The 12143-nt window shown below is 40.6% G+C and overlaps 1 protein-coding gene across 19 annotated transcripts in view; it reads right to left on the bottom strand.

The window, feature by feature from the left end:
- EYA3 (EYA transcriptional coactivator and phosphatase 3) overlaps positions 1-12143 on the bottom strand; it is a 119038-nt gene that overhangs the window by 48101 nt on the left and 58794 nt on the right. For 14 of the 19 annotated variants that reach the window (XR_012423672.1, XR_012423671.1, XR_012423673.1 and 11 more), the window contains one exon: positions 10151-10288. The exons of the other annotated variants lie outside the window; for them this stretch is intronic. Coding sequence is in view for 11 of the 14 variants with exons in the window: in XM_074015114.1 (XP_073871215.1) it covers positions 10151-10288 (138 nt within the window). In the remaining 3 variants the exon portion in view is untranslated. The remainder of the gene's footprint in view (positions 1-10150; positions 10289-12143) is intronic. 19 annotated transcript variants of the gene reach the window in all.

Here is a 12143-nt window from a genome sequence, read left to right as displayed (position 1 = left end):
TAAAAATAAAAGACAAGTAATTTGGGTTAAGTTTTAAGCTTCTATCATAGGTTCACTCTACTAGGGTTTTAATCAAAATCTCAATGACCAGCATTAACCACAGTGACTTTTCTCAGGTGAACAATGTAACTGACATTATCAGTACTGTTCTCAAACTCCTTGTCCTCCTCACTTATCATAAACACACTTAGACATGGTTCCTACAGGCAGACCTAACTGACTACCTGTCCCATTAACAACAAAGCCCCCAGAGGGAAATTAGTAAGAAAACTTCCATTGAGAACAGGGCAGGAGAACAAATGGAGCAGAAACTTCAGTGCTCTCTGGTCAAAATGAGATAATTTTCATCCCTTTCCCTAAGGGTACTCTGCTTAGAAGACAATCTAGAAGAGAGTAAGTTCAGTTATAGCTATTGCTGCAACCTCAGCTTTAAGATGAAGAACGTAGGACAAAGAAGAGTTAAAGTAACTTGTCCACAACAGCAAAACTAATGGAAGATAACCAAAATGACAACTTGGATCTCCCAATTCTTCATCCAGTGCTTCTTCCTCAGGGTCAGCAGCAAAGCTAGGGTTCAAATTTCCTAACTACAGCTAGGTGTGCGGTGGCTCACACCTGTAATCCCAGCACTTTGGGAGGCTGAAGTGGGCGGATCACCTGAGGTCAGGAGTTTGAGACCAGCCTGGCCAACATGGTAAAACCCCATCTCTACTAAAAATACAAAAATTAGCCAGGTGTGATGGTGCGTGCCTGTAATCCCAACTATGCAAGAGGCTGAGGCAGGAGAATCACTTGAACTCGGGAGGCAGAGGTTGCAGTGAGCTGAGATCACGCCACTGCACTCCAGCCTGGGTGACAGAGTGAGATTCCATCTCAAAAAATAAATTTAAAAAAATTTAAAAAACAAAAACAAAAACAAATTTCCTAACTACCCAGAGTAACTTTATTTTCTACAGTACTCTTTGCTTCAGGGGAACTAAAGGACTCTTAAGGGCTTACTTTCTTAAACATAACAACTAAATGAAATAGGTTTTTTAACTTTACAGATGGTATTTTCTTTCAACCACTATTCACCTTCTTTTCTACTGTGGCTTAACCCATCCTTTTTTTTCTAAGAGGAAGCGCCAAAACATGACAATACACAGGGTAACTGTCTCTGTAAATGGTTTTAATCATTCTTGTGGGAAAATAATTTTGAATAGTTTCCAGATGCTGTTATTGGTACATATCCTAGGCAGGCCGGCAATAAAACAGACTGAACATAGGTGATTTAAGGTGGGAAATAAAATAAAGAATCGACTTAATATTTTAAGTTTATCTTCCCCAGCAAGTCCATTTTTAGTTCAGTTTTCTTCTGGCCCTGGTCCTAGCATACAATCCTCTTTTTCACCTATTGATCTTTAATTCTGTCCTACTCTCTCCATAACTTCTTTTTTTTTTCGAGACAAGTATCACTCTTGTTGCCCAGGCTGGAGTGCAATGGTGCAATCTTGGCTCACTGCGACCTCTGCCTCCCGGGTTCAAGAATTCTCCTGCCTCAGTTTACCAAGTAGCTGGGATTACAGGCATGTGCCACCAAGCCCGGCTAATTTTGTATTTTTTTTAGTAGAGATAGGTTTCACCATGTTGGTCAGGCTGGTCTTGAACTGCTGACCTCAGGTGATCCACCGGACTCAGCCTCCCAAAGTACTGGGATTACAGGCATGAGCCACCATGCCCGGCCACTTCTCCATAACTTAATAATGGTGGGAGGTACAACTCAGTCATATCTGATCTCTGTATAAATGGGGAAAAATGTACTCTGATTGACAAGGTGGTTTTAGAAATTCAACAATTTTCAAACCACTTAATGAATTGTACTGGAGGTAAAATGGTAGACCTTAAAAACAACTGGCCATGGACTCTCATTCCTGCTAGAAAGTTTAATGGCTTGATTGGCTTGATAGAACTCTGAGTTTTTAACAAGTACTTTACTAAAATCACAAATTTCTCTGAGCAATAGTTGGTTTCTATTATAGAGGATCTTGGTCTGCTGACCCAGAAAGTTCACAGGGCTTAATAACACTTTTTTTCTCCAACTAAGCCAAACTATTTCTAACATGTGCCACTCATTCATTCAGCAAACCCATTAAGTATATCAGGGTCAACTATGTGCCTAGAAACCATTTCAGCCACTTAAGGATAAAATAGTAAGACAAAGTCCTGGCCCTCAAGGAGTTTAAATTCTAGTGAGGGAAGTTAGTCAATAATTAAGTAATTTTTTTAGGCCCTTATAACCACCATAGAACCCAAGACAAACTCACCTAAAAATGTACACAACCACTGCCTGCCCTACACCATATACAGCTATGACTAAAAAGCCAGGCACTTTTTAAAAAATATAGATCATGTCTGTGTGTGTGTGTGTGTGTGTGTGTGTGTGTGTGTGTGTGTGTGTGTGTGTGTGTGTGTGTGTGTTTGCAAAAATAATAATTGCAGGTTTAAAAACAAAAGCAGCAACAATGAACTATGCAACAAAAACAACAAATTTAGATAATCAAGTAAAACTCAAGTGGTGGCTCCTATTACTATATATTTAAAGGCTGCTAGGTCTCCAAATGCTAATGGCATGGTCAACTGTTTTTGGACAGCCGTCACTCCTGTTTTGACAATGGAGCTGCAAAAACTTGAAAGACAACACTTTTGAGAACCAGGCCCCATTAAATGTCCACTTAATATAGACAATATACAGATACAGCTTTGAACAGAATACCACGGTTACAGAATGGTAAGTGGCACAGCTGCACTAAGTGACAGTGCTACAAAGTTAAAAGGTTAATTCAAGCATTAATGGCACATAAAAGTTTGTGCAAGATTTAGTTTTTACCCACCTCTCTAATTTTAGATCATGTCACTCTACCTCTTTTGCTCATACTGGTTTTCTTTGAGTTACTTAAAACCAGACAAGCTCTTTATCATTTGAGGACTTTTGCAATATTGTTCTCTCTGCCTAGACTGTTCTCTCCACCCCCCTTGCCCTCCTAGCATGATGGCTCCTCAGTATGACTCACTCCCTCAAAGAGGGTCTCTTTGACCTCTCTATTAAAACCAAGACCTTTTCTGTTCTCTTAATCACAGCAAATTTTTTTTCAGAGCACTGTTCAAAATCTGTTATGTATTTACTTGCTTGTTTTCTCCTCCCACCCCACTAGTCTGTAAGCTCCAACAAGGCAGAATCCTGCTGTCTTATGATCTCCAGCATCTAGTAAAGCACCTGGCATACAGCAGGTGATGGTCAATAAATATTTGTGGGATTCATATACATCAATCTTGTGTGCACTAAGCATGAAGGGCAAAATCATTCTTCTCTCTCTCTTTTTTTTAGACGCACTCTTACTCTGTCACCCCGGCTGGAGTGCAGTTGTATGATCTCAGCTCACTGCAACCTCTGCCTCCTGGGTTCAGGCAATCCTCATGCCTCAGCCTCCCCGAGTAGCTGGGATTACAGGTGCCTGCCACTACTCCCAGATAATTTTTGTATTTTTAGTAGAAATGGGGTTTCACCATGTTGGCCAGGCTGGTCTCAAACTCCTGACCTCAAGTGATTCGCCCACCTCAGCCTCCCAAAGTGCTGAGATTATAGGCATGAGCCACCACGCCCAGCCTAAAATCATTATTTTCTGCTAAAGGTTGACAGGTGGGTTCCTAAAACTTACTCTCAGTATGTGACTAATATAAATGACAATTCCTGATCCAGTAGAAGCTGTACACATTTTGGTTAAAACTGATGGCCTAAGTGGGTCATTCTTTCACTTAATCCTTTATCAAATATTTATTGAGTGCCTTCTATTTGCAAGCACTGCTCCCCACAAGGAGCTTAGTAAATCAAAACAATAAAAATCTTCTAATAAAAGATTATTATTATTTTTTGAGACGAAGTCTGGCTCTGTCGCCCAGGCTGGACTGCAGTGGTGCGATCTCGGCTCACTGCAAGCTCTGCCTCCCGGGTTCATGCCATTCTTCTGCCTCAGCCTCCCGAGTAGCTGGGACTACAAGCGCCCGCCACCATGCCCGGCTAATTTTTTGTATTTTCAGTAGAGACAGGGTTTCACCGTGTTAGCCAGGATGGTCTCGATCTCCTGACCTTGTGATCCACCCGCCTCGGCCTCCCAAAGTGCTGGGATTACAGGCGTGAGCCACCGCGCCCGGGCTAAAAGATTCTTTTTTTTTTTTTTTTTTGAGACGGAGTCTCGCTCTGTTGCCCAGGCTGGAGTGCAGTGGCCGGATCTCAGCTCACTGCAAGCTCCGCCTCCCGGGTTTACGCCATTCTCCTACCTCAGCCTCCGGAGTAGCTGGGACTACAGGCGCCCACCACCTCGCCCGGCTAGTTTTTTGTTTTTTTTTTAGTAGAGACGGGGTTTCGCCGTGTTAGCCAGGATGGTCTCGATCTCCTGACCTCATGATCTGCCCGTCTCGGCCTCCCAAAGTGCTGGGATTACAGGCTTGAGCCACCGCGCCCGGCCCCTAAAAGATTCTTATTGCTGGAGTGGAGATTTACAGATCAACAAGGGATCGGGTATAGAATTATCTATGTAATAATGGATCAGAGCTCAAGAAATCAGTAAGAACTCATGTTTAACTTAACACAGATACAGATTACAACATACAGAAATAGTTATAGATATGTGTATTTACATAGGTTAGTATATCCACATATATTTCTTTGCTCTGTCAGCTGAGAGAGCCTAAAATAAATGTCACTGACACCCCAGTAGCAATTAGCATCCCTCAAGCTCAGATCTTTTTTTGAGACAGGGTCTCACTCTGTTACCCAGGCTGGAGTTCAGTGGCGCAATCACAGCTCACTGTGGCCTCGACCTCCTAAGGCTCAGGCAATCCTCCCACCTCAGCCTCCCAAGTAGCTGGGACTACAGGCATGTACCACCACACTTGGCTAATTTTTATATTTTTTGTAGAGATGGGGTTTTGCCATGTTGCCCAGGCTGGAAGCCCAGATCTTGGTTTTGAATACCATTCTTTCCAATAAAAGGAACCAGGACTCCTTAAAAAAAAAAAGGTTGTTAATAGGGCTTGAATAGGTAATATACAAGATGAGCCTGGAGCATCTTGTAGTGCCAGGAAGTAAGGAAGTGCTGGGGGGAAAAAAAAACCAAAACCAACCAAAAACTAAAAATGGGAGTATGTCAAAAGGCATAGGAGCCAACTGAACGAGCTCCCAGCGGCCAAACTGGAACAAAATAAATAAAGTAGTATTGGATTATAACCCAAAGTATAAATTAAATATCTATGAGTCCATAAACAAATGACTGAAAAAATTAACAAATTGGGGAGAAGAGACAAATCTGGGCAGAAGAATTCCAAATACATTATGTAGATATTCTACCCTAAAGAAGGGGCAGCATGATTCCTTAACTGTGGGCTGCACATAGTGACTTCTATCTAAAGAATACAGTACAGAAAGGGAGGAAAGAATAACTTTATGGAGAAAACTGACAAACACTACTTCAACCAGGTAATCAAGGTCAATATCAAGAGTCATAAATGATGATGATAGTATGGCACCTTACCTTTGGGACCTTCCTCCTTAAAATCCATAACCCCATCATAATCATGAGAAAAAAATCAGACAAATTCTAAGAGTGGGTCATCTTAAAATATACCTGGACTCCTCAAAACTGTCAAGGTCATTAAAAGCAAGGAAAAGTCTGAGAAACTACAAAGTCTAGAAGAGCCTAAGGAGACATAATAACTAAATGTAATGTAATATCCTGGATGGGATCCTGGAACAGAACAAGGACATCATATAAAAACACAGGAAATCCAAATAAACAACGGACTTACTTAATAATAATATACTAATACTGGTTCATTAATTATAACAAGTTTAATATACTAACATAAGATGTTAATAACGGGAAACTGTGCAGGAGGAGGGATATATGGGAACTCTCTGTACTATCTGCTCAATTTTTCTGTAAACCTAAAATTATTAATACAAAATAAAGTCTAGGCCAGCCACGGTGGCTCAAACCTGTAATCCCAGCAGTTTGGGAAGCCGAGGCGGGCGGATCACTTGAGGTCAGGAATTTGAGACCAGCCTGGCCAACATGGTGAAACCCCGTCTCTACTAAATATACAAAAATTAGTCGGGCATGGTGGCATGTGCCTGTAATCCCAGCTACTCAGGAGGCTGAGGCAGAAGATGCGCTTAAACTCGGGAGGTGGAGGTTGCAGTAAGCTGAGATTGCTCCACTGCACTCCAGCCTGGGTGACAGAGCAAGACTCTGTCTCAAAAATAAATAAATAAATAAATAAAACCTATTAATAAAAAATTTTTTTTAAATCTCCTGGTCAAAGATAGATTATTGTGTGTTACCAATGATACTAGAGTACAAAGACATTCATTAAAAGATTGAATTAGGGCCAGGCGCAGTGGCTCACACCTGTAATCCCAGCACTTTGGGAGGCCGAGGTGGGCAGATCATGAAGTCAGGAGATCGAGACCATCCTGGCTAACACGGTGAAACCCCATCTCTACTAAAATTACAAAAAATTAGCTGGGCGTGGTGGTGGGCGCCTGTGGTCCCAGCTACTCAGGAGGCTGAGGCAGGAGAATGGCGTGAACCCAGGAGGCAGAGCTTGCAGTGAGCTGAGATGGCGCCACTGCACTCCAGCCTGGGTGAGAGTGAGACTCCGTCTCAAAAAAAAAAAAAAAAAAAAGATTGAATTAGTCAGGGCGCAGTGGCTCATGCCTGTAATCCCAGCACTTTGGGAGGCTGAAGTAGGCAGATACTTGAGGTCAGGAGTTCGAGACCAGACTGGTCGACATGATGAAACCCTGTCTCTACTAAAAATACAAAAATTAGCTGGGCGTGGTAGTGGGTGCCTATAATCCCAGCTACTTGGAAGGCTGAGGCACAAGAATTCCTTGAACCCAGGAGGCAGAGGTTGTAGTGAGCCGAGATCACGCCACTGCACTCCAGCATGGGCAAAAGAGCAAGACTCAATCTCAAAATATATATATAATTAAAAATAATTTGGAAATTTCTGAAATTAATTTTGCCACTTGAATATTATTTAACCAATTAAAACATCTCAGCTGAAGAAAATGACCAAAGATAAGGCCACATAGTCAACAGATACTCTAGGAAAAGGATGATACTACAGAAGTCAGATCTACTCATTCAAAACATTTTTATGAGCAAACAAAGGCAGTCTCTTCTCATTATGGCACCACTAAAGTACAAACTAAAGAAAAGGTTCTGATTAGAGTTAATTAAGCCAGAAGCAGATTAGGTTTTTGAGATAATTTCCCTAACTCCCCCAGGAAGGATGGGCTGTTGTCAATTGAAGAATGCTTGGGGTGTAAACTTAAAAAAATTGGGTAGTTATGCAGGGGGAAAGAAACAGCCCTGGATAGCTAACATTCATTATCCATGCTAAAAGGGAAGGGAAAAGTAGGAGCAAGGAGAGTAATACTGATAGTGGTGAACTTAAGTAATTTAATACCAATAATACACATGTTTCATTTCAGCTAACTGTTTTTCTAACAATTTTTTCATCAGAATAAATGGTAAAAATTGATAACTTAATGGTTAACTTCTGCCTTAATTTCTACCCTGTGCTAATTAACCAGAAAATGGCCCAATAGATTAACCAGAAAAACGGAGGATAAGTCAATTTAGATATTTGTTAGTATAGGTTCTCAATTATGGGAGAGTTGATATTGATACCATTACCTCAATACTGAAAAGCATAAATATTGTACTCATGCTCTGGGGTCAGAATGCCCAGCTAATGTCCTGCCTTCTTAATTACTTGCTAATTTTGGGACTATGGATAAGCTACTTAGCTTTTCTGTGCCTCAGGTTCCCCCTCTGTAAAATGAGGTTTGTGTTGTTGTGAGGATTACATGAGCAACATCTATCCACGGCTTAGAAAAACGTCAAGAGTATAGTAAGCACTTCATAAATACCTGCAATTGTCATTAATAGCAAAATGAAGGAAATCAGGTTAGCCAATCCAAAGGAAAAAATGTTCTAATAGATAACAAATAAGAACAGTGGTTAGTGAAGTTTAAGGGATATTTTCACGACTCTCAATTTTTAAAATTTCTATTTATTTTTTCGAGACAGAGTCTCACTCTTGTTGCTCAGGCTGGAGTACAATGGTGCGATCTCGGCTCACTGCAACCTCCGCCTCATGGGTTCAAGTGATTCTCCTACCTGGGCCTCCTGAGTAGCTAGGATTACAGGCATGCGCCACCACACCCGGCTAATTTTGTATTTTTAGTACAGATGGGGTTTCTCCATGTTGGTCAGGCTGGTCTCCAACTCCTGACCTCAGGTGATCCGCCCGCCTCAGCCTCCCAAAGTGCTGGGGTTACAGGCATGAGCCATCGCGCCTGGCCTCATGACTGTTTTAAAGCAGTGGGTCCTAACAGACCCCAAAGAGGTGATTCCTCTTGTTTTACGAGGGAGAAATAAGCATAGCTACCACGTTCCTCAAATTCTAGACATAACTACAGAGGAATGGTGGTTTTACATTTTGGTAGAGCATTAAGAGAACCCTTGGTCGTCTTTGACAACCTAGGTGTAAGTTATCAGAGATACACCTGTTTAGAAGAGACTTGGCAACTAGACTTACCTGTGGTTGAACCCAAAAGGCCTATCAACATAGAGAAATACGAGGCCAAGTGTGGTGGCTCATATCTATAATCTCAACACTTTGGGAAGCTGGGGTAGGAGGATTGCTTGAGCCCAGGAGTTCAAGACCAGCCTGGGCAACATAGTGAGATCCCACCTCTAAAAAAAAAAAAAAAGTAGAAAAAAATAGCTGGGTGTGGTGGTGCGCACCTGCAATCCCAGCTACTGGAGAGGCTGAGGTGAGAGGATCACTTTAGCCCGGGAGGTGAAGGCTGCCTTGAGCCATGATCGCTCCACTGCATTCCAGCTGGGCAACTGAGTGAGACTCTGTCACAAAACAAAACAAAAAACCACAGAGAAATACTCTATAAAAATGAAAGGGAGTGGTGGAGAAGACAGGCAAAGTCATTCTCTCCAGTTTCTCCCTCCTGGTTTGTTCCCATCTTAGAAAGAAAGAAGAGGGAGAGGACGAGGGGAGAAAAAAAAAAAAAGAGGAGGAAACAAGTGAAGAAAAGAGGAGACTTGGTAAACAACAGGAGGTAAAGGTAGCTCAGAGGAAAGTCTCAGAACATAGAGACCAGTTCTGTTTCCACTGGACCAAGGAGAAGTAGTTTTCAAATATTTCTGAAAACAGTTAAAACTGAAAATCAAAATCTAATTAATCTACATTAAAACTTTTTTTATCACCAAAGCTTATACATTAAGAGTACCTCAGATAGGTTTTTGAGGTCCTATACTAATCCCTCTACTATCCATTTTATAAGAAATAAAATTTAAAGGCTAGGAAACATCATGAGAAAAGAGGCAGATGAGAAGCCAGGTACAAGGATACTAGTCCCAGTCTGGAGCAATGATAAATTGCCTGCACTGGATTTGGAAGAATAGACAATTAATTCCATAGTGCCTTTTGAGTTTTTTGTCTTCTTTCCTAATAGTCCTGTCATAATTCTAACTCTGTTACAGGAAGAACTTGGAAGGTAAAGATGTTTAGAGCTTAAGCTTTAATACTATGCTTTTTATCCTGAAAGAGAAATAAGAATGAACTTCTTGAGCAAGAGAAATGCTCTCATCAAGTAGTAAACGGGGTATAAGTGTGACAAAGACACAGCAGAAAAGCAGCACACACCTCACATACCACCATGACAATTCATACAGGTCAGCAAAATTCCAACCCATGGAGTCTTCTGCTCATTTATAGGACAAAATGTCAATGAAAATAGACTAGAACAAAATCAAGGGGTTTTCTGGACACCAACATGCAAAAGGGAAGGCTTCAATTCTATCAAGCAGCTCACATTCAAAGGCTAAACTACTTATAAAGCACACTCCTAAGCTGTGGCTTGCCTAACACAAAAAGCATGCACAAATCCAAGTATCACCCCCTTTCTATTTTAGAAGACAGAACTCCTATATTATCCAATTTGCTTGTTTGGAGATACAGGTAGGTTAAAAGCAAGAAACAATAATAATAATTTTAAAACACACACACAACCATGCCTATTTACCTTGAATGGGATAAGAATAATGTGCTGGGCTTGGCTGGCTTGTGGTTAACCCTGTAGTGCAGGTAAGAACACTGTGTTGACTTGGAGATGGAGTCTGAATTAAACCACTTTCAGGTTTCATACCTGGCCACAATGCACCTGAATCAGATAAATTGGACCAATTACAAACAATACACTGGGACTGAGGAGCATGGTTATGCTTTCAAATATCAGCCAGTAGGTTTAAAATCTAAATCTTAAAAATAAATTTGCTTGTAAGAGAAAATTATTGAATCTCCCACTTGTAATACACCACAAGCAAATAACACTTTCAAAGAATTAAGGGATAAGGGCAAAGAAACAAAAAGCTTGCCACAAATCCCAATATGTATATAAATTCATTTCATTTCAATGATTGGGGGAAACTGACCAGGATTCAGAAAAAAGAGTTATTGACACCCAACTGGAGTATCTGTTATGAAGACTGCCTGATGTCCAGGTACAGTGATAAATAATTTATCCAAACTGTCAAGGTAGGAGACATTCCATATAAGTTTAAAATCCACTTACCCATTAAACAAGGACCAAATTTTTCTAAAATATATTAAACACTTCTCTGCCTTCTTAAGCTGGTTATTTTGTTACTTTTGTTTCTTCTGATTAGGAAAGACATACCTGCTTATTTTGTAAATTAAAAGCATTACAGAAATACATAATTTAGAAAAAAATACAGTCATATATAATCCCATCATCCAGACTTAACCACTATTAACAGTTTGTAGAAGAGTCACCCAGATGATTTCTTCTTCCTTTTTTTTTTTTTAAATAAGATAGGGTTTTGCTCTGTTGCCCAGGCTGGTCTTGAACTCCAGGCCTCACACGATCCTTTTGCCCCAGCCTCCTTTAGTGCTGGGATAGGCATGAGCCACTACACTCAGTCCAGATTTCTTCTATGTATTCACTAATCATCTTTTTTAACAAAAATGGGATTGTGGTTTTTTGTTGTTGTTGCTGTTAAGAGACAGGGTCTTCCTCTGTCACCTAGGCTCAAACAATCCTCTTGCCTCAGCCACAGGAGTAGCTGAGACTATGGGCGTGTGCCACCTTACTTGGCTAATTTTTTTAGAGGTGGGGCTCGCCACATTGCCCAGGCCAGTCTTGAACTCCTGGCCTCAAGCAATCCTCCATCTTGGCTTTTTAAAGTGTTGGGATTATAGGTGTGAGCCACTGCCAGCCAACGACTGTTTTATACACAGTATACATAATTTGCTTTTCCACATAATACCTCAAGATTCATCTTTCCAAGTCAGAACATATAAGTCTATCTCATACTGACAAATATCACAGCTGTTCATTTTTACTTTCTTTTTATCATAATGTTCCTGAGTGACAATCTTTCTAAAATATATTTATATCCTTTCCTTCTTTCTTAGCAGGGAGGAAATAGCACACATACCTTTAGATTTTCTCAGTTACTGTTTCAAAAATAAAAACTGTGCTGTGCTATATATATTACAGAGATACCGCAGAGGCTATTGTGATGTGTAAAGACAATTGTTTAGTATTAAATAGAACTTAATTATAGTTCTGATTTTTAGGTTCTAATTTCACTGTTTTTCCTCAGTGGTCTGTCGCTTCTTGACTTCCTTGGCTATATCTGCCTTTTCATTTGCAATAAACTAGGCAACCATAAACAAAACTTTGCATCTGCATGAGAGCCCAAAGATATTCTTTATGAGCGAAACACTCTTAAGTGCATGGTTTTGGTGATAATTTTGGCTACACAAAAGCCTACTTTAAAAAAAAAAAAAAACTTTTTTTTTTTTTTGAGAGGGAGTTTTGCTTTTTTTGCCCAGGCTAGACTGCAGTGGCATGATGATCTCAGCTTACTGCAATCTCCTCCTCCTGGGTTCAAGCAACTCTCCTGCCTCAGCCTCCCTAGTATCTGGGATTACAGGTATGCACCACCATGCCCAGCTAATTTTGTATTTTTAGTAAAGATGGGGTTTCACTA

The sequence above is a fragment of the Macaca fascicularis genome, chromosome 1 (genome assembly GCF_037993035.2).
Source record: "Macaca fascicularis isolate 582-1 chromosome 1, T2T-MFA8v1.1".
Classification (NCBI taxonomy): domain Eukaryota; kingdom Metazoa; phylum Chordata; class Mammalia; order Primates; family Cercopithecidae; genus Macaca; species Macaca fascicularis.
The sequence above is the reverse complement of the archived record's forward strand: the minus strand, read 5'-3'. Positions and strand labels throughout refer to the sequence as shown.